This window comes from Ursus maritimus, unplaced genomic scaffold (genome assembly GCF_017311325.1).
Source record: "Ursus maritimus isolate PB19 unplaced genomic scaffold, ASM1731132v1 scaffold_28, whole genome shotgun sequence".
NCBI classification, from domain to species: domain Eukaryota; kingdom Metazoa; phylum Chordata; class Mammalia; order Carnivora; family Ursidae; genus Ursus; species Ursus maritimus.
The window spans coordinates 13,700,177-13,727,815 of record NW_024425341.1 but is presented as its reverse complement, the minus strand read 5'-3'; the positions used below and the strand labels follow the sequence as shown (position 1 = coordinate 13,727,815).

At 38.3% G+C, this 27,639-nt stretch overlaps 1 protein-coding gene across 7 annotated transcripts in view; it reads right to left on the bottom strand.

Annotated features, from left to right (window-relative positions):
- Nucleotides 1-27,639, bottom strand: part of NRG1 (neuregulin 1) — a 1,047,504-nt gene that overhangs the window by 15,793 nt on the left and 1,004,072 nt on the right. For 3 of the 7 annotated variants that reach the window (XM_040643286.1, XM_008710921.2, XM_040643290.1), the window contains 2 exons: nucleotides 16,756-16,885; nucleotides 4,307-4,365 (listed from right to left, as the gene is read on the bottom strand). In XM_040643286.1, coding sequence (XP_040499220.1) covers nucleotides 4,307-4,365; nucleotides 16,756-16,885 — 189 coding nt within the window. Of the gene's footprint in view, nucleotides 1-4,082; nucleotides 4,366-4,979; nucleotides 5,048-16,755; nucleotides 16,886-27,639 lie in introns of those variants that run through there. The other 4 variants (XM_040643287.1, XM_008710920.2, XM_040643288.1 and 1 more) reach the window with 3 other exon arrangements.

Sequence of the window (27,639 nt, the reverse complement as noted above, 5' to 3'; positions counted from 1 at the left end):
ACTCTTTCCAGAGAATCATCACTCCACGCCTACATGAACACTGCTAATGATCTCTATTAGTTGCGTAGAAAGCTTGGTTAAGTCTTCAATAAAATTAGTAGCATGCCCATGCATACATATTACTGCATTTACAGTTTTATAGGTAAGTCTGTGAGCCTAACTATAATTTCATTTCATGGGAAGTCATTCATATCAGGCAGCTCCAATTTCAAATAATTCAAAGGGAAATTGGTACTTAAAATTGGAATCTCTTCTGGCCATAAGCCCTAACAAGGAAACAAGCAGAGGAAACATGCATCAGTCATTGTCAACCTGAAGCAAACACTGCTCTAATTTATTTTTACTATTGGTGGCTACATTTCTTTCATTGTGAGTCCAGAAAAGCAGAAGACACAAATAATTTTCATTTTATGAAAAGGTTATTACTTTCTATCCGTTCTATTTAATCGAATGTTGGCGTAGGCTCGTTATGTATCATACGCTTCCTATTGAACTGTCTAGCCACCACATTTTTCAAATTAAATTAATAATTCAAAACCACAAAGGTTACAGTAAACAATTTAGTTTCCTTTTCTACATGTGATTTCCTGCTGTGCAGTAAGCAATATAAAAAACTAATTTAAATCTTAGAGCCTTCAGAAACGATTAAATATTGACTCACTAATCCTTTGCTTTAGGATTTTATAATTATTTGAAAAAAACTGATTAACCTGTAGGTTAATTTAAATTTTCAATCGCATCAGAGAAAAGAACAATAAGACAACTTTCTTTTACCAAAATGTATCTGTACATGCATTTCGTGGTTTCTGTTAAAACTTGAAGACATTCGGGATTTTACTCTTTAATATCTCGGGCCTCCTTATGCAACTATCAAAGACATGTAGAGTCTCGACTCGCTGCAGCCCTGAGACTTCTCAAGGAGGTCTGTCCATGCCAGTGCTAAATGGGACCGATTTAGAGTCTGATTTTTCATTTTTGACTTACCTTTACAAATGTAGGTACTTTTTTTTAGTCACATATACAAATCCGTATTGCCACTGAGCCTTTTGAAATGTAATAGGAGACTTTCTCTTCGCTCCCAAGTTTCCGTGTGCACATGAGCGCGCTCACCGACACACTGTACACAATAAAGTCCCACTAACACTCAGCTGGGCTTCATGACAATTTGTCATGGATTGTGCCTTTATTCTACAGTCAGCAAGATACACATGTTGGATAAAGAAATGAATAGCTTCAGTGGTTTTTAAAGCATTTAGAAATCAACACAAGTCAGTTATGCCCTAGGAACCTCTGATTCAAGACTATGTTTAAAGATATCTATTGGATTTACTCATTCCAAAAATACGCTTAAAAATTCTAAAACTGTAGTCTTTAAGAGTATGCTATAATTGGGGTATTCGATAACTACTTCCTATTATTTATTAGTTTCCATATGACATACTGGAGCTGTGAGTGCTTTTTTTTTTCACCAGTAAGTCTATAAATCAGTTATGAATTGTCTGTATACCCCCCCACACACAAACATACCCCACAATGATAAACACAGTCCTTTAAAGTAGGAATTCTGTGTCAAGATAGGTCAAATTTGAAGCTGACTAACCTTGACAACATTTTCCTAGGAAGCATTCCAAATACGCTTTATTTCAAGGCAAATGGCCACCTTCAAGAAAGCCATGTAAAATATAAATTTGTTCTTTCCTTTCATACTTTAAATCCGTTTTTATAAATCAATAAATGCCCACAGGATACTCTGACCAGAAAAACTGCATCAAATCCTAATAATTTATGTGTTAATAAGCATTTAAAAAATTGAACATTCTTTTAGAATGTCACTCTTCAATTGAAAATGTAATTTGGTAAGTTGAAAAAATGTTTCTCTCCGAACCTGGGGAATAGCTTTTCTTTTAAAATTTATGTATGTGTTTCCGATGTTATGAACACAAGCAATGAAGTTTTTAATCATTACCACTGTGGCGACATTTTTTATTCCTCATGCACACGACATTGCTACTCGAACATCAAGTTCTTAAAGCAGCACAATCTATCTTCCTGCCTTCTCTATAGGGATTTGCAGAAATGAACATTGAGAACTTAAGACCCAGAGTTAGAAAATTAACTCTGGGCAAGACAACTTTGGAAAGCAGTTTCTGAATGGCAGCTCTCGCGTTGCCAGATCTGAGGCAGCATCGACGCCCGGCCATTACAGCTCCTGTTATAAATGTGCTTTCTATCAATCTCTGTTACATCAGGGTAAACAGGAGCGCTGCCTTTCTGGATGTCTTCCAAGAGTGCGATCGAAAGCTTACTGAAGGATTTATTTAAGGAATCACACTCTGATTAAATACATAGTGGCTATTTTGAAATGATATCTTAGGAAAAAGAAAATGGTCTAAAATAGAAGTTGAAAACATCTTCTCTGGTTACTACTGTCAGATCTAACTGCATCATTATTTGGGGAAATAGCTTCATTTTTTTTTTTTAAATGCTTTTCTCTAGATAGTGTCCTAACATTGCTTCCAGGGCACAATGAAACTCTACATAACACGAAAAATTCAAGTACAATACAAACGTTCAGAATGTTCACAAAATTCTAAAATATAATGCTATCGTATTTATACAGGCACGTGATTTGGTAAATCTGTGGTATCTGAACACAACTGATTTCTAAAAGGAATGGCTTTACTATATTGAGTAAAATTCTACTACTTCTCGTCTATTTTTACTTTGCATCTTACCCACCTTTAAAAAGATTATAGCTATGGGAGAAAAATTCTGTCCACTAAATGTGTATTATTCAAAGGCTTGTGGATAAAGGGAAGACTGTGTTTGAAAACTTAGCAAATGCCAATTTATTAATTTTTCCCAACAGAAAGTAGCCTATGACATAACCTTCAATATGCTGCCTATGGAAATACACGAAAAGCACCTCCTCTTCAAATAAACAATCGACTATTATGGGTTCACGTGATCTCCCCATAATGCACAGAAATCAATTTTTCCATGAAATTTATTCTTCCATGTGTGTTAACAGGAGGAACAGAATCTTATTCTTTGCATCCATGCAAGTAAAGGTAAATCTGATCCTATTAGGGCCCCTGATGACCGGCTCATATCATTGTTTCTTGGGTTACATGAATTTACATCGATAAGCTATGTGAAATATTTTTCAGGCTGAGCAACTGACAATCCAAATCAGGGGTTAATAAATCCGGCCCACCGCCTGCTTTTGTAAATAAAGTTTCATTTTATTTTATTTTTTTAAATTATGTTCAGTTTGCCACTGTATAGTACATCATTCGTTTTTGATACAGTGTTCAATGATTCATCAGTTGCATTAAGTTTTCATATCCACCTTAAATATAATGCTCTGAAAGCTCCAGAAAAGCGACTGCCCAGTTCACAACAGCAGGACAAATTACATAATTTAGTTATCCATGCAAATTATATACATGTGAACTGGGTCGCTTAGGAATGATGTTCAAAACTTCACGAAGCCATAGAGATCCATCAAAATTTCCCAGTTCTGCACTTAAAAGTATCTATCTAGAGGTAAGCTACTGTATTTCAAAGTAAATAATAAATATTTTTTAAAAAACCTGTTTGCCCCTAAAATTATCATTGAAACTAGCATAAAGGAATGCTAATATAAATAAATGCTTGTTTAAACTAGTCCTGAATCACCTGTTCCTAAGCAACATGGAGAAGCTGGGATATCTCACTTGCTGTGAAATGTCTGTTTGTAATTTTCCTACTCCGTGCCTTTTTTAATACCTACATGCAAACTGTTAATGAAGAGAAACATCTGAACTCTTTTTAGGATGTTTATTTGTTATCAATAACACACTCGGAGCCAAAATTAACTTACTATCATTTCAAGTGCATATGGATTACAACTTAGCAACGTCCCTTTCAGGAGGATGCTGCCGTCTTTTATAAAGAAGATGCACTGCTTAGCGGAATGATTTTATTTTATCAATAAAAGTGAGACTTTGAAATGCCTTTATTATAATTGCACTGTGTGAGAGATATTGACTACCATTTTGTATCACATTATTCAGTATCAATTTCAGAAGTACCCGGAGCCTCACGCACCTATCAGTCTCTCAGAGCCCACTAGTCACGAACAGAGGAAGTAATACAATCGCTCTGGTTAATGTTCTCATGCGACAGGCAGAGGCAGTCAATGTTAGACCTGGTAAAACACATCTAGCGCTAGGTGAGATCTGAGGGGAGATGCAGCGACAAGAAAGCGGCACCAACTGAGCATGCTCCTAGTCAGGCAGAGACAGAAAGGGAGTGGACGTACTGTAGAAGCTGGCCATTACGTAGTTTTGGCAGCGATCACCAGTAAACTCATTTGGGCACCTGAGAGAAGAAACAAAAAACAATGGTAGAAAAAACAGAGAAAAAGAGAAGAGGTGAATACACGCTAGAAAGAAGCTCCTTCAGTGTCATTTGACTGAACTTGGTGAGTTCACCGTCGGGAACTGAGTCTTTGTCCTAACCACGGTTTCCAGACTCCGGCATTCCCCACCCCCACCGGCTCAAAATTTGGCCGAAAATGTGGTCCTAGGGTCTGCGTGATGGAAAGATGGCAGCATCTTAAGGGACGGCTTTCTTTCAAAGGGACTCACCTACACTGAACTCGGGGGTTTTCTTCGAGTCCGTTTTCCAGTTGAGAGCTTTGGTCAAAGGTATTTGGAAGGAAATGGGTTTTTTGGGGGTTGGCCTGCCTGCCACAGTTGCCAGGCTCACCGGCCATCCTGGAGGGTCATTCTCATTGACCTCGATGATCTTTGGGGCCCAAGCTGGGAGATAGTGTGACCTGTCACTCCCACTGAATGCGTTTGCACCCCGAGTGCTTAAACCATTGTTAGGACAAAAGGAATCAGTTACAACCGAACTGTAAAAGCACCAAGTGGTAGTAATTGTTGCTGTAGTTTGGGGGAGAAAGCAAATTTCAGATTATTTTAACATACTTTCTTGGTTTTGGACTTTCATGGGCACATTCTCAGTACATCTTGCTCCAGTGAATCCTGGTTGGCACCTAGAGGGCAAAAATGTGATAAGCAATAGAACGCTACAGACACTGAATTTTCAGACTGGCAATTTTCCTCCTATGGAATATGGAGATTCCTACAATGACCTGGTGACCGAACAACATGAAGAAAAGGAAAAGAACACATTTAGAAAACCATGTTTCATGACCACTGCAGGGCATATACTTTTGAGGTGGTTTGCTTCAGTCTTGCTAAGAACAGTTGACCAAAATTTAACTCGAGGGAGGTTGAAAAGTTGAACAGGGCTGGCAAGGCCTGCTAAGTCACCCTCCCTTATCTGCCATTGGGCACTGACTCCTACCTTGTTAAAACACTGGCTTTGATAAGGACTAACACGGTTCCATCCATGATCTTTTATTATTTAAATAATCCTGAGCTTTTCGGTCTATATACACTCAGTTCTGTACTTTCATAGGTAGTTTTATGTTAGTTTAATCATCGAACCACAATAAAAGTCAAGAGCTTACATACTCTAGTGATTACTGACAAGAACAACTATATTCCCTATTTTTTTTTAAGGTCTTAACAAATGAGGTCTCGTTTTTAATACTGCACGACAGAAAGAGGCAGACTGTTTATAAGCACACATTTCACTGCATCCATGGGTCCCAAATCAAAGGTAAATACATTTTTAAAATTTAAAGGGCTACTCTTCTACAGTCGTACTTAATAGACGTCTTTTCGCATCTAAAATAGAACTATTTTTCAGTGGTATAACATTTTCATTTTACTCAATGTTCACCCACCTAAATTCTAGAATGTTGATACAATACCCTTCGTAAGGTCATGCAATGGGGATGCGCCTAACTTTGGAAGTCCTTTCTAATTGCTCTTTTTGTTGCTGTTTATCAGTAACGAAAGCATTTCAACTGGATTCATTGTACCCAATAACACGCTCTAGGAAATAGGGCCATCAAAAGGTTCTAGGAAGCAAACACACTGATAGATGCTCAACACCCGTAGCCGTGATTACTATTAATAGCTGAGCTAGACCATAATGATCATGCAAAGCACCTAATAAAACGTAGCTGTGACAGCACATACCTCGTGATGTACACATGACCCTGTCTGCTCCAGGGTAAATAAGAATAAACACTATTTTTTTGGCATCAAAGAAATGTGAATGAAACTATTCATTTTTACAAATATAAGGGTGATATTTTTCTCATTCGCCTTAAAACCATATTTAATGCCAAAAAAATGTTACCAAGTGATTTGGTATATCTAATTTTCCTATTTCATGAAGCATGGCCTGTAAGATAAAATACTAGTGGTTGTGGATTTTTAGTCCCATGAGTTCTTGTGCAAATGTAAAGTATAATTATGATCATTAGCGTATTATCAATAAACTTGACAACAAACATCTTGTATTGGGGTAGCTCTTTTCAACCCTTCAAAACATTTTTATGTAATTAAACTGGTTATTTTTGGTTAGAATATGTTTGCAGCAGTGAATAGAGGAAGATCTACCTAGAGAAATCCAGAATGGTGAGGTTGGGTCATTTTTCATAAAGACGTCATTACACATGCTTCAATAAGAATGTCTTCACAGATACATGAGGAAAATACATGGAAACCTGTTTTCCATAGAACTTATTTCACATAATGACCTGAAATACACAGGGTTTTTGTTTGTGTATTCATTTCTGAACGAGGACTACAAATCCACATGGACATACCCTATAATTAAGCAGGTAATGCAGAATTAAGGATATATTCTATAATGACCATGTCATCTTACCTGTTTTCATTCTTGATAAAAATTAGAATTCTCATAGTGATCACACAATAATTCACTTGTTCCATACAATGAACATGGTATAAGACCCACGAACACTGTGTATGGTGGGGAAGGTGGGGGAGAACCATTTGAGGTAAGAAGTGCATTGATTTAAGGATTGCGAAATTAACACAAAGCTGAAGAACCATGAGTCCTTTGAGAGAAGGAATGCACTTATTAGAAAATTGTTATTTATGCATCATGGATGCCAGTTTTGAGATGAGAAGGCACAGGACAACTAGGTGAAGTGGATCAAAAATCTTAATCAATTTTCTGATTAGTATGAACTTCTCTAAAATGATGTTTCCTAGGAAAGTGGCATTATGGCATGGTGGTTTATCTCCATCATAAGATGACATAGACTATTTGGTATAGTAAAACCAGATCTGCTGAAGGTTTGCCAATCTTTTTCAGATATATGAGTTATATCTGAACCGAAACTACCCTTATGCTAATATTTACCTTCACTCAGATACATTTTCTTAGGGCAAAGCCTTATTATTATAAGCGTGGTTGGTGGACCAATAGCATCAGCATCTCCTGAGATCTTATTAGTAGAAATGCAGAATCTTGGGCCCCCAATTCATAACTACTGAAGAAGAACCTGCATTTTAACAAGATCCCTAAATATCTATATGCACATTAAAGTTCAAGGTGTCAGGGCCCCTGACCTCGGAAGATGGAGACGAAGTCCCTCTAACCTGTCACCACAGTTATCTTGCTGCTTGGACGTGGGCAGTCCATTTGACTTCAACAGGCCTCAGTGTTCCTCAGTGATAAGATGGAGGGACTTAACTAAGTGATTTATCAAAGGCTCCTTTCACCACAAAGGTTCTAGGAATCAAGGCTCATCCTAACACATGGAATCACTGTATGAAAACTCTGACAGCGTTTCTTCGGAATGTGTCACCAGGCGGGGAGGACTCCAGGACATTGAAAAAACATTTTTGATAGGATGGATTTTTAAGACCATTACGAAGAGAAAACAAACTGCAAATACCTATTCCTAAAGCCATCTGAGCGCGCAGCAACGGTCATCACGTAACTTTTGTGGCCATCTCGAGTTGTTGCCAAATCCAATGGAAGGGAGCAGAGACTGAGAGAGCTTTTACGTAAGCAAACTGCAGACTGCACTGATTGTGTAGAGAAAACCATATGCAAATGGAAACTCATCTGATCTATAAGCTCTGATTAACTTCTATGGAATTACTTCTGAAAGACAGGGAGACCGTCTGGCTTCTGACATATTTCTAAATTAGCATTCTACATTAAGCATCCAATCTATCACTTTCTTTGGAGATAAAGAGTATGGTAAATTTAATCTGATTCTGAACAATATGCTTTGGCATGAGTCTGGGAAAATTCCAAGATTTTTATTGCTTAGCAGAATCTGTTTGAATAATAATCAAGCCTCTATCGTAGCCTCAAATATAATACATATGCATATCTGAAACCATTTGTTTCATTGATCAGAGTAGAAGATGAAAATTAGTATTATTTTTTGTTTTAGTATTTGCTCTTAACATGATAATCTTTGTTCTGCATTTGTGCTTAATGAGATGAAAATTCACAGTTTTGTCTGAACTTAAGTATCACCTCTTCCAACTGACCCTTCCCTGACCTCCATCTCCCCATCTCCCACTTCCATGCCCTGGCTGATGATTCCCTCTTGGGCTCTTGCACTGCTCCCTGTCCTGAGCTCTTTCCCTGCACTCGCCTGTCTGGGAGGGGATTCTCTGTGGTGAGGACAGTGACCATATTTTGATCATTCTGTATCTCTTAATTTTAACACAGTGCCTACCTTGTCAAAAGCTCTCATAAAATGTTTGTTAAACCGAGTCTAAGATAGTGTCAGAATGCACTGTCCAATAAAGAACTGTATCAAAGTGACTTTCCTATAGTCAACTGATTTGCCAAGAACAGGTCAATATTGAACATCTGGCTTTTATTTGTATAGTTTATGGCAGATGACTCTACTCTGTCGACTCCTAAGTAATTTTTTTTTTAACAGCACCTTCCAATGCCCCTCTCACAGACTCATTCCCCTAAACAGAAATCTTTAACGTTGTGTTCGGAATTTGGAAAAGACTCGATAACTCTTTAATAATAAGTTGTTACTTCAAAATGAAATCTTACTATTTAAATGCCAGTCTACCTAGGACTCAATAAAGTAGTACTATCTACTAAGCAAGACTTGAACATAGTATTGGTAAAATAAAAACTTTTTAACAACAACCTTAATACTTGGTGACTATCCTGATATGTTTACGATGTAATTAATCATACATGCATGTATTTTGAGAATTGATTTAGTGCTTGGTAAAGTTTTTATATTCTAATGGGATACTATTTCCCATTTACTGGTGGAGCTGCTAGACCTATTCAAAGATACTTACAGACCCCCAAGAAACTTTTAGTTATTTACCATTGGCTAATTTTATAAACCATTATAAGTGGTCAATTTTTGGTCAATTTTTAAACCATCCTCAGACCCCCTTTATTTCTTGGTTTCATGAATTTTCATCAGGCCCCTCCTTAATCAGGCAGGAAAAGGGAAACAAGGTCTATATCTGATTATCTTCCTCCTGGTCATCACCCCAGTTTAAAAATGAGATATTTGGGGGCGCCTGGGTAGCGCAGTCATTAAGCGTCTGCCTTTGGCTCAGGGCGTGATCCCGGTGTTCCGGGATCGAGCCCCACATCGGGCTCCTCCGCTGGGAGCCTGCTTCTTCCTCTCCCACTCCCCTGCTTGTGTTCCCTCTCTCGCTGGCTGTCTCTCTGTCACATAAATAAATAAAAAAATCTTTAAAAAATGAGATATTTGGACAGTTTAAAAAAATACCTTGCCTCAAAAAGAAGAGTCCCTACTGTTTTTTTTGCTCTGCCTCGATACGAGCTGTGGTATTTCCTTCATATTGTATAATCTCTGAAATAATTTCTTGGGTGTTTCATGTTTACAAATATCAACTAATGGAAATGCCAACAAATACATCTTAAGGAATCTCAGTGAGTTTAAGTGTTAGATGGGAAGGCCTTTTGCTCTCATTCCGTGTGAGCTAGAGTTGGCAGTGTCTACGCAAGCTTAAATGGTGCTGGTCTGTTTTTCTACAGTATCACATTGCAAGCACTGACTTTTCGCACCCCTTCCCCTGCTCGGCATTCTGGCTAGACCTCGCTCACTCACTGCTTGAGTATCTGTGTTGTCGATTACTCTTTCCCAAAAGTATTGTTACTATTAGTCTGCGTTTTCCCCACGATGAACCTCATTCTGATATCTACCTTTAAGTGAAATTTCTCGAGGTTTGTACATGCTTTTCTAATTCGTGTTTCAGTGTTCTTGATGGCATCATCTGCAAAAGATATTTATTTCCTCAAGGGAAGGCCTTCCTCAACATCATTAAAGAAAATATTAACTATAAAAAGTTTCAGTAACGTTTCCTTCGGATCCAACCCTATATACCTCCCCGTTGCTGTTCAGCTAGCATGCATCGCCACGCTTCCTTTTTTTTATTATGAGCCGGGGACTCGTTCTCAAGCCAGGAGATAACAGTATACATAGAGCGGCCACGCTGGATTCATGGGTAAATGGTGAGGAAAACAAAAATCAAAGTGGTCCTGGCTCTCCAGTGTCGTTTTTCAATGTCTAAGACATACAGTCCCAATAATGAGGGCGGCAGTGTTGATGAAGTAAGCCGTCCTGTTTGAACCTGGTGCCCTTCCCCGAGCTCTGTTTGCACAGCTTGCTCTGAAACGCTCATCCGCAGACTCAAATGCTCGCCATTGTTTACTCGACATGATGTATCTTGGTAAGTTTGGGGTCAGTTTCATCGGATATGGGATCAATCTACATCCCATACATCTCCAGGTCACTGTGACTCGAGGACGTATTGAGTGCACTCTACGGTCCCGTCTTCCTCTCTGGAGGCTGTCCTCCTCCCGTCACGTCCAAACGCTTGGAGATTCAGGACTTCACATTTCTATCTACTCCGCCAGCCTCATTTTATGACGAAACAGCTAAATATTCACTTTTTACTTAAATAATTCCATATAAACATTTCAAAATTGCGTTTCGTTTTCAATAGGCTATTTGCTTCTCAAGGCGAGGGCTGCATATACGTTTTTCCCCCCACAGTCTCCACCTCTGACTAGTTGGGGTGCCCCCTGATACATTCCCTTAGCTCCCTAAATATCCCTCACAGCGCTTGGCACACCTGCCATTTGTAATTAAATTAAATTAATGACCTGAAATATGTTTGCTACTCTCGGTAGCCTACAGCCTCCGTGTGGGCAGAGCCCAGCAGGGCTTTCGTTCAGGACTTCATGGTAACACTAGCACAGAGCTGCCTCGTAGGAGGAGACGAATAAACACGTGGCCGCCTCACTGATTTTAGGAGAAAAAGGGAAGCAAACTATTAAGAACACCTAGTCAGTGTAGCTGATTTCAGGCACAGCTACACCTGAATTGTTTTCTATAAGGACAAAAGGATTTCCTTCAATCTGCCTTAGTGAGTCGAAGTCAAAATGAGTGAATAAATACCTGGTAAGCCCATGGCAGGATTCTCAATGCACGAGAAACATAGAAGAAATGGAAGATGTGGTCATCTCAAGAGCCGATCACAGATCTAAGCGACCAGAGTTGCACCCACTCTCTCTCACAAATGCTTCTCCATCTGTTAAATGTTACAGCTTTTAAGAACAGAGAAGTGCTACAGGCAAGTGTCATACCCATTCGGAAGAATGAACACTGCCAGGGCTGGAACACGAGTACAGTAAGCAGTCTGTTCTCACGGACTATAGGTTCTGACCCAATATATACATATTCCTTTTATCTGTTTCAAATTTCTCCTCTACAGCCGTGATAATGAGGCCACAGGACACAACCATGAATTTGAGCCATCATCCCCTCATTTAATTATGTTAATCCAGCTACTAACATGTGTTATAAATATCATCATCATTTTTATGCCAAGATTTTATAAAACTTTAACCTTAGCTAGTGTCTCTGACTTTCTCGCCCCACCTGACCTAGTCCCCAAATTTCCCTAGCCTGCATGGAAGTCTGTCTTCCCTAAACGTCTGCTCTCTGTTTACCGTGTCACTCTCCTGCTCCAGGAGTTACTAATACTCCCTATTAGCTCTCACAATGTCCAAGGTCTCACAATGTCTGCCTGGCCTTTGGAGCTCATAAACTGGTCTTCATGTCTAAGTTGGCTTTGTTTCGTTTTGTTTTGTTCTTTTGTGTCTGTTTTGCATCCCAGAATGGAGCTGCTGGCCTAGCTGTGCATGTCACTGGGTCTTGCAGAAAAGCTTATTGTAGCCCCAATGCCTGCCTGGTATATGGAAAAAACGACATAAATGATGGCTATGTGTAGAGAGTCTTCTCCAAGTTGTTCCCGTCTTTTCTTTTCCTTCTTTCAATTTTCATTACCATAATAATCAGCACTGCACCACTTGGGATATATTCACTCTAATTGATTTACTATTTTAGCCACTTCATTTTCCTAAACAGACTAACTTCCCAGGGACCAGAGACCATGCCTTCCATCTTCTCTGTGTTTTCAAAAATGCCTGGCATTGACATAGTTGTTCTATAAACAAATGTTTAATGTTTCATTTATTGAGTTTATTATAACATATCTGTTGTGACTTTATCTCCTCCAGTTACGAGTATTTTTATAGGCCCTTATATATACTACACAGCTTCATAAAAATGATACAAAATCGTAAGTTCATGTTTGAAGGCAAGTTTTGTTCGTTTGTTTCTGTTTTTCGTTTTTGCTTATAAGGAAGATTATGGCCAGAGATATTAAATGACCTGTCCAATGCTAAAGCTAGCTGGCAGCCCCACCAAACCAAGTAAGACTGTTAATATTAAGTAAAATGAAGAAATGGTTGTTTTTTTTTAAACATGCTAGCATAGTCTGTTAAGACAGGTGTATGTATTTGTCTAATGTCTATAGAGAAAATGTAATACTACCATTTACTTTTTATTATAAGGAAAAAAAAAATCTTGCTTCCCCAGAGTTAGAAATACTTTAGCAGAAATGAATTCATTTAATTTCATGGACTCCCTGGGAAGAAATTTGGAGAACATATTAACTCTATATTATACATAAAGATATTGTCCAGAGAGTTGAAGTGAAAGGGCTCAAGACTGTTCACGAAAATTGGTGGTTAAGACTCTAATCCCCTCATGGGAAAGCCACATCTGTCCGTGGGACAACATAATGGGTTTATAAATATGGTCTGGTATAAAATCATTTTTAGATTAAAAAAAAACTCACATCAACATCTTCCAAAATAATCCTCTACCGAAACTATTCAGAAGAACTGATATACAAGAACAAAGGGAAAAGCAAAGAGGAAAATCTGGACATTATTTCAAATTGTCTCGTTTTTTTGAAACGTGATTACACAGGGCATCAAATGGTGAAAGATAGAATGATTCTTCTCCTGTCTTTATGTGATCTGGAATAGTCACTATTGTTTCCCCCAGGATAAATTTTAAGTTACTATGGAGAAAAGAGCAATATAAAAGATGAGAACGACCGCCGAAATTCCCACAGTCCCCAGGGGGGGATGTCCAAGTAACCAGCAAACCTCTCCTCCGAGAAGTGTTCAACTGTTACATGGTTAATCCATTTGGAACACCTTGTTCTACATGGAGAGACAGAAGAGACCTGCTGTACAGTCTTCTACTTCAACTCCCAAGAAGACAACAGTGGATTAGGTGACCAGAGAGACTACTTGGAAACTTCCATGCTTGTGGTGTTTCTGAGTCATGGGATAAAGTTGATTTTGAACGATGTGGCTCATGCTTCAGCAATGTTTTGCTTTAGACAGATGGACCATATGGAAACTATGAACTAGCTTTGTACACAGGACCACGATGAGCCAATTTTTTATGTCTTCTGTCTCTATTCATGTGGTCTAGTGAACAGTATACTATCAAAAGACATGGTATATCACTGCCTTTGTTTCAATTCTGAGTAGTGATAATTTTTTTATGTTAAAGATGTTTTTAATACAAGGATTAAAAAAAAAAACCCAAACACTTTCATTCAACGAAAAAGGCCTGAAATATTCTGGATGTTAAATATACTAATTCTTCCCTCAAGGTACTAGCCTGCTTTGATGCTTCAATAAAAGACATGGTCCAAAAGGGGGTCAAACAGTTGCCAAAATCATAGGTGTCAAAGATTTTCTTTCCAACAAGATCCAGTGATAAGCTTTTCAACACTTTTCTGAAAGATTATAATTACAAAAAGACCCCAAAAAACAAAAACCAAACCCACCCAATAAAATTGTGATGCCAATTTGCTGAGAAGTGGAAGACAAGCATACCCACTAGACAGTTAGCTTGGGGGATATGGAGTATTCCTTCATGGTTTGCTGCTTTAATATTTATTAGACGAATAACAAACATTTCACTTCAAGATTAAAAAAATATACAGCAAGTATTTTTTGCTGGATTGGGCTTAAAATTTAATGAAAAACTGGTGGGTGAAAAAAAATTACGGTTGCTGGCACAATACCAAAATGGAACAAATGAACAGCACTTATGTGATTGCATGTTTTGTGTAGGACGTGGGAGGGCTGCAAAATAGCTGAAATTAATATGTGGAAAATCACTGTACTGGCTCCTTAGAGGTATTCAGAAACTATCACATGCACTCATGCAGCTTGTAAATCTTTGCAAAGGCTATGATGAAAAATGATCATGTTTCATTATTATAATTAAAATATAGTGGTCTCAGATGCTTTTCTCAAGAAGTAATGGTATGAGACATAGATAATCTGGGTGCAGTTGTTTAAAAAAGAAGGAGAACTTAAGGACCTATAATTTCAATGTTTTTTTTTCAAGGAGATTTATTAAAACATAATTAGGTGGTTTGCCTAAGATTAGGACGGAATAAGAGAATTTCCCCATGTAATGAATGAACCTCATATTGTATAGATTGTAATTCTCAGCTTCTGTTTGTTTCTATTCTGGTCAGAGAAAACCTTGGAGGAGATTGTAAAATTTCTTCATCCCAGTTCAGTATGATACACAATGGGGGTGCCATGTTTGGGTTGTGTTCACAGCAAGTCAGCAGAACCAAAGACCAAAACCGACCAACTTTTATTCTTTACTACGGGTATGTAAGATTTCAACATACTGGGGATCAAAAAGTGAATCTCTAGGATTATTGCTAAACCAATAAACGCTCGTAGTCAGATGAAGTAATTTGGACCTGGAAGAAATCATCTTCTACATGCTCTTGCATTTTCACCTTGCTTTGAAATTTTTCAAAGGCCTTTTACCTGTGAGTTTTATCTTGGTTTACCTATCTCTATGAAGGAGATGTTTAGTAACTGGGATTAGAATTCTATTCTTGTGATTCTTAGTCTTTTATTCATTCTAAAAGACTATATTTAATTTTCTAAGTTGCCTGTCTTCATTGATAAAATCAGCTACACAACTACCAAAACTTGTCTTCTCTTGGAACCACTTCTGCTCTTGTATAAGGAGCGCTTTAAAAAAAAAAAAAAAAAAAAAAAAAAAAAAAAAAAAAAAGCTTTTGAGGGCAAGAAAGCAGTTCTGGGAGGTACTTATTCACTTGTACTTAGTACCTGAGTACCTTAGTACCTGAGACCCCCTACAGACAGCCCTTGTCTAAAACAGCACAGGGCGCGGCAAAACATTTCCCACCAAATGATATTTTTGTTTGATGTTACGATTTTAAAACACGTGTCTTTAATGATGTCCGCTGTAACTTCTAAAAAATAAAAGGTTTTTTTAGAACTGGCCCATAAATATTTGTATATGATTTATATGATTGTTTTTTCATTTTGCTAATTGCTCTATTAGCTCAGTGTGTCTCTGACAAACTTGCTCTTCTCTGTCCACATGTAAGCCACAAGCTCATATTCTGGAACAGGAAGTAGTTTTTAGGATGGCATGGTTTTTTTTTTCTCATTCATGATAACCACTGCTACTTTAGAACAATGGGACACAGCCATCGGGCAACTGCAAAATAAATACTGTTTTTCATCATTTCAGTGGGACATGACACATTTTTTACCACATCAGATTATATGCGTCCATGTCCCACATACAGCCTAAGTACCAAGAGGAGACTTAAAAGGCATGGCACAATAAACATGGGGTTTTAATAAGACCTACTAATTTTAACTGCAAGGTTTCAATATTTAATGTACTGGTACTATCACTGTTTCATTCTGCCTGTTAAGAAAGAATAACTGATCCTTCTTAATGGTGCATCAACTTCTTCAGGTCACTGGAAAGAGCACCATTCTACATCTATCTGCAAACAAGGGCAGAGCATGAAAGAACCGTCTGCCTTCTGCACCCAGTGATGGGACACACGCTAAATACATTCCCAAATATGTGCAATTTGTTGTCCCCTATTAGTGATCAACCTAAACTCCATTTTTTAAATTGTTGTGAAACAATAAGCCAATGCCAAGTGTCACAGAGGCGTAAGGAAAGAATCTTCTGCCCTTCTGCTGCTTTTAGCTGTCCTATTCATTTTGCAGGTGATCACTGGGGTAAAAAGGCACATTATCTTACAGCTTCGTTCATATACTGGATGGAGAAGCAGGTTTCAAAAGTTACAGGCCTTGATGATATTTGCACATCTCTTCTAGGTACCAGTGAGGAAAACCACGGGGAAAGCAACTTTATAAATACAAAGGCACAAAGAAAATTGAAAAAAGCAAAAAACAATTCTGGATGTAACAGAGGAGATGACAAACAGTGTGAACTTTTCAAAACACTCTACAAATAAAACAGCATTACTCAACAGGATGCAACAAAATCGGGAAAAGAAGCAACAAGACATCCTGAGACATGGCATCATCTGAAAGAAGCCATTATGGACATAAAGCCACACAGAGGATTTCTTTTCTTACTTGCACAAGTATCTTGAGGGGTTTGAAAGGTCTTTCACCATGAAGCACTCGCCTCCATTCACACAGAAAGTTTTCTCCTTCTCTGCACACTTTACAAGATGGCTTGTCCCGGTTGTAGACGTAGACGTAGCTGGATAGAAAAAGAAGGGGAAGGTTTACATGTGTCTTTCCCTCTTCTAAACAGCCTTTAGTCTTAAATCCTCTTAAAAGGAAGAGTTCGCGTAAGGTACGGCGGACCTCGCTACACTTTCAGGTTGAATAAACAACAGCAAACAAGTGAAGTACTTTCTGGGTGTAATTAAATAGAATAAAATTATCAAAGGGTAATCACAGTTAATTAATTTAATTCGAATGGAATAGGGAGAAGGCTCAACATTTTTTTATAACCAATATTTTATCTTCTAAGGAAACTGGAAAAGAGAAGACCAACTGCCAGTAAGTAAAATATATTTTCCAGGAAGGCTCAAAGATAATGATATAAAGTCATGTCAGTGCAACTCAAGTTCAGTATCACTTCTGAATGGCAACTACTGATTTATTTTGGAAATTACATTTTATGTGTATATTTGACCTTACAGTTTTTAGATCTATATATACTGTATATACAGATATCTATATCTAGATATATGTATATATATATATATATAGAGAGAGAGAGAGAGAGAGAGAGATATCTATATACATATGGCAAAGAAGAATACAAGGTGGCTTATTTGTTCCTAATAAAGAATATATATTATTAGTTGAATATATATTAACATACAGATCAGGAGACACTCTATTCAAAATTTCTATTCTACTCAGAACAACACTGTTGAACGTCTGACTGCCGCCATACTTCTAAGAAAATGGAAAGAGTCTAATATCGCTGCAAAAGGAGAACAGCATGACAAAATTCATCCATTTTGAATTAGGAGTAGACACTAGTCTTCATTTTGGTTTCCAACTATGATAAGCTTGATATCCACCTGTCAAACTTCAGATATGCGAAAGCGAAGTGAAAATGATGGCTCCACCATTTGGCACATGGATTAAATGAAGCCAAAGCTCTTGGCGCTGAGACTCAAGGGCATTTCATACCAGAACTTCTCCCCACTTACGCCATTGGGAACACCATAAGCAGTGTTCAGTTTCAACCCGAAACAGTCTAATTTACAACATGTTCATGAGTGATGAAAGCAAAAGCATTATGGTAAGCCAACAAAGATCCCACTGACTTTTTCAGGAAAAAGAAAAAAAAAAATGTATCTTTAGACAAATTTTTTTCCTCAGCTAGTGACTCATTCTTAGTGATTTTTAATTCCTTGACTTCCCTCTCAATTTCTATTTTATTATTTGCATGTGAAACTCAGACGCCCTTTTTTACTTTTATTTCGCCTCTCGTGTATTTTTTTTCCATTTCTTTGGCTTTTTTCCCTTCATTTCCTTCATAAGTCCCCATTTTGTTTTGTTTTGTTTTTGACTTCTCCAATTTTGATTTTTACTCTAGTTGATAATACTCAACTAGAGAAATACTCAACGTCTGATTATTCAGTTTTCAAATTATGTAAGGCCTTTCTTGCCTTGTATTCTCCCATCTAGGGCATGTTTTGGGGCCATTTCATGACTCTCAGCATGGCTTTAAGGGGTAACAGCAAAGATGAGTCAGGCTGAGTTACACTTTGGAGATGATCTGGTTCAAATCCCATCTCCTACTAGCTTCGCATCCTTGAGCAGTCACTTAGCGGCCCAGAATGCAATTCCCCCATTTTGAAAACAATGGTAATGGTACTCTTGCAGGATTTTTGTAGGGATCATAAATAATCTAGGTTAAGGGAACTGGCACAACACTGGCATTCAATGAATAGTAGCAGATATTATTACTGGGCAAGTATGGAAGGTATTTATCAATCAGACAAGAATCTCGACAATGGAAATCTGGGGATTTCAAAGTTGCATGTTACTCTTGAATCATTATTATGAATAATTAAGAATTGGGTCGATTTTTTTATTACTCCAAAGAAAAGTCCTTTCAAAATGCATTTCAAGGTATCCCTCTCAGATCTACAAACCAAACAAAGCGAACTAAGGAGAGGAGGAAGAGAGGTGATTTCACCCTGTATCATCAGCTACACTCTCACATCTTGGTCAGGTAGAGGGCCATGTACTTGGCATCATTTCACTTAGCAAAATCATGGAGTAGACAACATTTCTAACCATCACACAACATAGCATTTGAATCCAATATTAGATCTTCATGTGAAAAACCTGGGTGCTGTGTATGAATATTTCTATCCACGGCAATTGCTTTCAAAAGCTACTAGGAGGAAGTTTGCCTTAAATGTTAAAGGTTTTGTGCTTAAGACTTCGAACTGCTGACAGGATACTGTGGGATGACAAATTGGGCCGGGTTCCCTTGCTGCCCCAGGTGACAGCGCTGAGCGGACCACCTGCCGTGTGCTGTCACCAGTCATTCCCACAGAGAAACTCAGCCTCCAGCAGACCCCAGTGGTCTCTGACTCCCTGACAGGTTGCCAAGGATTACCCTTCACCAAGCTGAGCCGCTAACATGGCACCAGGCTCTTCCAGAACAAATCCTGAGGCTTTTACTACAAACAACGAAACCAACATTCCCCCCAAGAGCAGACACTCCATATACATTATAAAACTAACAACAAAGATTAGCCGTGACAGAAGCAACGGACAGATACATCACACCTTGGACTTTAAGAGAAATGTACGTTAAAACTAGAAATAATCCCCCCTTGAAGGAAAAATAAAATAAGATGAAAACAGAGAGGAAGGCAAACCATAAGAGACTCTTTAGGGAACAAACTGAGGGTTGCTGGAGGGGGGTGGGTGGCGGGATGGGGTCACTGGGTGATGGGCATTAAGGAGGACACGTGATGTAACGAGCACTGTGTTATATGCAACCAATGAACCACCAAATTCTACTCCTGAAACTAATAATACAGTATATGTTAACTAAATTGAATTTAAATAAAAAATTGAAAAGAAAGGAAATAATCCCCCTTTTTTGGTGTTTAAGAATATTTCCCTCTGAAATGACTATCCTTTTAATGCTATCCTGCAGCACCAAGTTATGACGCATTCATTTGGAAAATTCTTAGATCATCACCTGAGGCTAGCAATGGGATATCTGATGGTTCAATCATTCTTGGAGAAAATTCAGTAGCAACTATCTTATACGATCATGGACTATTGTGCTTATTACCACTTCTATCCATTAGCCGCAGCAAGAACAAAAATGATCACGGAATTGTAAAGCAGTAAGGAACTCCCAGGTGATGCTAAGTGTCGGCCGACTGGGTACAGCTGTTCTGAACCAACAGCCAAACACAGGAATAAGCTGTAACTGGCAGAAGAATCTGGAATGGAGATGCTGATACATGAACCCTTCAGATTTCTGCCAGGTTTCCTTTTCTTCTCCTCAGTTCAGTGCAGTGCACAGCCAGTATTAAGCAGATCTATAAATTTTGCAGTGATATCCTTTCTCCTTGGCTTACACATGTTGTATCGCTAAGTCAGTTTCTACTTAGGAATTCTGCCAGAAATTAATGAAACAGACAAAGCAGGTTCTTAAACTTAGCAATGGAAATGACATTCTTTCTAGGGGAGCTGGGGGGACCTTATCAGAGGTGAAGCTAAAGGTTGTGCAGGTAGAATGTGTTTCGATCTATAAAACAAGACCCTCACCGTTGTCCCTGCAAGTAGGTGAAGTAGATCTCACTCATTTGGTACTTAATAAACCCGGCCTCTCCCCGCTTCGTGACTAGTTTGTTATAATCTGGGAGTTTGTCACCTTCTCGTAAGTTGCCAAATGACTAGCAATTAGGAATACTGCAAAATACGAATCTACTACCTTTATGTTTGCCATTTATATGAATACTTTATTCCAAACACACTTTCCCTGAGACGTTAGCAACTACAATATCGGAAGGAAGAAAGTATAAATAAAGCAGTAACTTGCTACCAGACAATGTACTGTGGAGTGTCTCACTCTTGACCTGGTCTCCCCCAGCATACAGGTCAGGACTAACGACCATCCCTGGCGAGGCTGGACGGTTCTCTGACTTAGCCAAGGATGTGGAGACTCAGTTCACCATTTACAGACTCCCCAAATCCTGCCCCACACAGTAGGGCTCCCTTCTTTCTAGCCTGCCTTCCTTCTTCCCTTCTTTCCTCCCTCCCTTCCATTGTCCCTTCCTTCCTTCCTTCCTTCCTTCTTCCCTTCTACAATTCTTTAATGATTGCCTATTATGTGCATGATACGGGCATAACAACTAGAGTTACTGGGGTTAAAAACTGTTAAGACTGTGACAATTCTTCCTAAAAGGAGGCCTTCATAGATACAATGTAGTGAAATGAGTACTGGAGTTAGCTGAGAAGAATCCGATCCAAGGCTCAATTTTACCAATTACTAGCGGTGTGACTCTTGTCCAGCTAACCTGCCTCAGTAAATTCAGCTGTAAAATGTGCTGTCACAGGGCTGTTGGGAAGTGTGATAGAATGTTTTGTCAGTTGCAACACTGCACGCAAATATATGATACTGTTACTGTTACTAGTGGTATAAATGTGGAGCAAAGAAAAGCAAAAGACACGTCTGTCCAGACTCAGGAATTACATATAATCAAGCCTCAAATGTTCTTAGTATATTATTCGTCTACAAATTATGACGAGAGATTGTCTAATTTGCGGAGGTAACCATTGCATGACTGCAAGGCATTAAGGACATATCAATAATCTACTCTATTTTAACTGTATCATCACTGCTTCTTAATAATTAATAACCACTAAATTTGCCTAGATAGTAAATTGAGGAACAATTTGAATTAAAAGAAAACGGTCTTAAATGAGTGATTGTTTTCAACTTCCAAGACCCATGCAATTCTTTAAGATTTCTGACCAAAGCTCCAAGTTACTGAATCAAGTGTACTTACAATATTGTTATCCTAACAGTTTTAGACTATAAAATGTAAAAAATAGTGTGATGTTCATAGTATATAGGACATAGTATAAACTGTTTATAACGTAACATTTTGGAAATCACACATTATTGCACAGTTTTATAAATACACAATAAAAATCTGAGGAGTAATGAAGTGTTCTCTGTTCGTCACTACATATTTTCCCACAGAATCACACAGTATTTCCTGCAGAATGCCAGGCACTTTCTGCTCCAGGCAGGCTGAAAAGAAAACAATGCTGGAAAGGATGGCTTACTTTCTTGCTTGTTTTAAGAGGTGTTTTCCTTATCAGTGAAGTAGACAGCACCAACAGAGCAGGGCCATTACACAAATGCAAATTGCTGATAAGAAGCCACTCTATTCTTCTTTGACAATTAGCAGGGATTAGCAGGAGTGTATGGTATTTACCCCCAAGGAGCAATCATTAGACCCTGACTTCCCTGAGTGAAGGAGTCCTTACTAACAGTTTTTAGGACAATTCTTAATGATTTACTTGCAAGAAAATTAAACTAACTCTACGCAGTTTTCTCAATGAAATATACAAAGTTTAACAATTTTTATATTCTAATATGAAACTGTTAATCACTACAGTACAGGTTTGTTTTTTCTCTCTTCTTTCTTTCTTTTTTCTTTCTTTCTTTCTTTTCTCTTTCTTTCTCTTCCTTCCTTCCTTCCTTCCTTCCTTCCTTCCTTCCTTCCAACCTAACCTTTGATATCTTCAATGGCTCTGTGTTTAGAAATCTGCATGCTTTTGTACTCTTTGAACTCCCAGTTAAGACCAAAAAAAATCTAAAATTATTATTATTCTTGCTTGGAATACAGCTCCTTGCAATGAAGTGCTAGAAGCACTTTGAACTCCCACTGGGGGGAAATGCTTCTGTGGCTCCTGAAAGGAAAGCTCTGGAACAGAAGCTGAGCAGGAAGAGCTGGGCCCCCTCATGTAGCTTCTGTCAATGACTAGGGAATGAGGGGGAGTCATTACTTTTCCAAAAGAAAAGTCCAGAGCCTGCCTCAGAAGTCCTGAAGCACTGTTGTCATTCTGGGCTGGCCACTTTTTCTGAGCAGTAATTTAATCCTCCACTGAATAGCAAATTCTTGAAGAGGAAAAAATGATAAGGGGCACTGAAAAACAACAACAACAACAACAACAACAACAACAACAACAACAACAACACCGAATCCTGTGCTGGCTTGGAGATTCCTAGAGCCAATATAGTGATTTACTCTGGCATACCATTTCCTTGGCCTCTCCTCTACTGAACTCTTGCTAACGAGCAAAAAGGGAAGCCAGAGAAGAAGCATCATGAGACCATACGTGAAACCAAACTTTCTAAAGTAGAATTAGGGCATCTCGCTTCATGGACCCACGAACTTAGCTGACAAACTAAAAGTGCTCAGAGGTTCACAGACTACTCATACGGTAAGAGTTTGTCCAAAGAACAAGTTGGCACCTAAGGCCAATGGAAATTAATTGGTGTAAGTAATGAACCTGGGCTTTGGCGTCATTGAAACACACACAGAATGGTGGAGAGAAAGAACTTGAGCATATCCTATAGTTTATCCCATATTTAAAAAGAGGGGACAAATCATCTCAAAAGAATAGTTCTATGGTCTTTAATAAAATACCTCTAGCAAAGAATTCAGAGGTACACAGGGGAAGGCTGCCCAAGGTCACACAAGTGAATTAGAAAATGCTTGCTTTCTGTTTTGTTCATGTATATTGTGGCTTAAGTTGGTTAATAAGATTGCGTTTAATTCCTCTCTGTCTTCCAAGCTCTCTGGGCAGACCCTATTATTTCATCCTTCAGCAGAATGAAAAGTGACCTTCGGGTGTTTCTCCTCATAAAACAAAATTATAATTTTTGTTGTAACACTGATCTCATTTGTAGCTAAACAGAAAGCAGATTCTAAGTTCCCAGCAGTTGCTGAGCAAATGATTTGGTGTCACTAGATAGTGTTATCCTTAGAAAAATAAAATTGTCAAGAAAGGTTATTTTCAAACATACAAGTTGCTATCTTTTTTTCCCTTTTCTCTGACAGTGCATTTCACTCATGATACAATGTAATCAGTCTACTACTTCTTAGAGCAACATCACAATGACAAATACTTCATAGGATGTCACAAACTTTGTAAAGAAGAGGGAGGGACAGTCTCTTCCCACAGTGGGCCATTGGCTGGTTGGAGTGACAAGCAGCTGTATTTTCTTCCCTACAAAGCCAAGAATCTTTCCTTAGCTAACAGGTTAACTCCAGAAATACAGTTTGGGTATATGCTTTCTACGAATCACTCAGTGTTATTTAAGTATAAAATTTCCAAACGGGAGTTCACGAACTTTCAAGCTGTCCCTTGAATCTTTTCCCATCAATACCTATTCTGAAGGAGTAAAATCCATCCAGCCTGCAAAGCAAATATTAACAGTCCATTTTACCGGCTTAACTTGATACATCTATAGATCTCCTCGGGCAAAATGCAGGTGTACATTCTTAACTATACCCTGCATTTTCTACCAGTATTAATTTAGTTGGGGAAGGTCATGTCAATGTAGAAAATGTTAACCTGTCAATTTGAAAATTAGTCAAAAGTTTTGAGAACCAAACAAAACAAATCAAAACAGAGAAGACTGATCAAGGATTCAGTTACTCAGCAAGCTGCTGAAATTACCATGTGACATTTAATGACATAGGTTAATTTATTCATCAAGTAAAATACATTTAGAAATGAAAGTAGATGAAAGGTCAGAAGACAGAAATTAGGAGGCAAATTCATTATCTTATTCAACAAATCTAAAAAATCATGGCATATCAGACAATAAAAGCCATATGGTCATTTCAGTACATACTGAATCAACATTTGATGAGGTTAGCAATCAATTTCCTTAAGACTATTAAGTATTACCCCCCAAATCACACCTGAATTTAATCGGGCACCCACAAACAGTTACTAATTTGCAGCAAAACCCAGACAATGGAGAATTTTTCTGGGGAAATAACCCGGCTTCTTTGAAACAAAACTAAAGGAAGGATCAACAGACAAAGAGAGCTAGAATTAGAGAGGCCAAGAGGATGAAAGAAAAGGAAAAACCAAAATAGAGACATTTAAAAGAGAGTTAAGAGACATATAAACCACTCACCTTACATCACCCTTGGATCCTGATTCAAACAGTTTTAAATGTATGATATTTATAAAAGGAAATCTGATCACTGATTAGATCATTAATATTTCTATGGGGTTACCATTAATTTGTGGGTGTCAAATGTACTGTGGTTATGTTTAAAAACAGTCCTTAGCTTTTAGAGATGCATACTGAAATGTGTATATATTCAATGTAACATGTCTGGAATATGCTTCAAAATAATAAAAGGGAAGGGAAGTTAGTTGGATCAAGATGAAAAAAAAACAACAACCTGGTAATTGCTGAAGTGGATGATGGCTACATGGAGATTCATTATTCATTATTTCCTGTACTTTCATATGTTTAGTATACATGGTTACATGTACATTATATGTTTAAAGATACATTTATGTATGTTTAAAATTACAAACGCAAAAAATGTCAATTTCAGGCTTTTCGATACATGTCTTGATAAATTAGAATTGGAATGATACTCTCTATCACCTAAAAAGATCTACTTTTACAAACAACTTAAATCATACTTAACATTGAGACTCTGGAAGAGCTTTCCATTAATGTAAAGATCAAGCTAAGTATGTTGACTACCAACGCTATTATTTAACATCGCTCTGAAACTTCTAACCAATGCAATACGTGAAGAATAAAAAAAAAAAACCTGTAGTATAACTGTAGGACATGAGACGATGAAATAATCATTATTTGGCAGTCACTGGTAAAGTGAAAAAGTCACAGCCAAGACTCTAGGACTGATGCTTTTCTTTTCTTTTCTTTTTTCTTTTCTTTTCTTTTCTTTTCTTTTCTTTTCTTTTCTTTTCTTTTCTTTTCTTTTCTTTTCTTTCTTTCTTTCTTTCTTTCAGGATTTCATTTATTTGAGAGAGAAAGAGAGAGAGAGAGCACAAGTAGGGGGAGCAGGAGAGGGAGAAGTAGGCTCCCCAACGAGCAGGGAGCCCGATGTGGGGCTCAACCCCAAGGACCCCGGGATCATGACCTGAGCAAAGGCAGATGCTTAACCAACTGAGCCACCGAGGTGCCCCAGGACTGATGCTTTTCCAATCTAACCGTACCATATGTCTGTTGATATGAAAGGACCCATTAAGAATAAAGAGTGTCACAGTTGGCCTAAAATTGCAAGTTACACAGATGCTCAAGGCAGTAAGGTTCCTAAAAGTTATGCAAGCACCTTTGTGACAGCAACTGATTTCTGACAAAAGTTTTAAGAAATCTCCATTTTCAGTGTTTTGCATCAAGGAGCCCCCATAAAAGTGTAGAAAAGACGGGCTCTGGGCAATGCAGACACAGTCTTCCAAGTGTTTCTGGTCTGAGCCAGGCCCTTTTGAGGAGTGTTCTGGAATACAAGAAGCCTGGACGATAGTCCTTAGGCAGCACCTGTGCAGCTTTAAACGCCAGCTGCACATTGCTACACCCCATTTAGCCAAATTCCTGCCGTTCTGCGTTTGGGTGATGGCTGTGGACATAAATGGCCAGATTCTGTTTCTATAAGCACCACATTTTCCTCCCTCGGGTTAAAGGTTGCTGCACATAAAGGAATTAAGCAGTGAGAGCATGTTTGAACATACGAATCTTGCTCTGTAACACTTGGCAAATTTCAGTCCATACATTTTCTCACAACTCCCAGGAGCTCCTTGTTTCCAGGTTCGTGATCAGAATAGCCAAACAGCCCGCCCTGTAACATGATGCGTTTCAATGTGTAGCTGCAGTGGTTGGGTTCCCAGCACAAATTCTACAGAACCAAATATCACATGCCCATCTAACTTTTTTCAACACCGTTACTGTCGTTCATACATGACCGATCTGAACTGGAATAAAGCAAGATTTCCAAAAACACTAACCTTAAATGCTTCATCTTAAAAAAAAATTTTTGCTGCCCACCCCACCAACCAAAGGACTAGCTGGTCCCATAATATTTAGTTCATAGCAGGTCTTGTTTCTCTAAAGAGCATATATTTTTTTAGGTTACAGATGGGGGCTGTAGGGGGGGGTAATATTACAGGCAAAGCCTATGCCTTTACAGAAACTGGGCCAAAATGATAAATTAGCCCTGACTCCATTATATACCTAAAGAAGCTTTCCTTAAAGCCTTGGGGTTTTTGTTTTGTTTTTAAATTCTGGGCCTCTATCCTCAAACCCAACAGGCACCTGTTTTTCTACTGTTGGCATGGATTGTTGGTGTTCAACGGGAGGGAAACAGGTGTGCACGCTGAACTCTTTTTCCAATGTACACAATTACTTCTAAAAAGACTGGGGCCATGTGTTTAGTGTCTTACAATCATCATCTGGCCTAGCTGTTATATATATATATGCATGTATGTATGTATGAATACATCATTTGCTTGTTGGAAAAACTCAGTGGAAATCATCCTGCTTATAGTAAAACCGAAAAAGGTCATGTTGAAGCACATCGTTAAAGAAAAAAAAAAAGTAGAGTAGAGGTCAGGATTTTATCTAGGCTTGCCTGGCTATTTCCTTGCACTGCCAGAAACAGGGAATTTTAAGGTCTACACATAGGATCTTAGTTATAATTTATTAGCTTTTCTTGGTGGTGATATATCTATCCATTTATATGGACTAATAAAACACCTCCATCTCCTGGAGCTATAATAATTCAGAATGGCTGAGGTCTTCCCCCTTTTATTTTATTTTTTTTTAAGATTTTTTAAATTTTTCATTGAGAGTGAGAGAGAGCGAGAGCAAGAGCAGGGGGGAGCGGCAGAGGGAGAAGGAAAAGCAGACTTCCTGCTGAGTAGGGACGCCCCCCCCCCCCC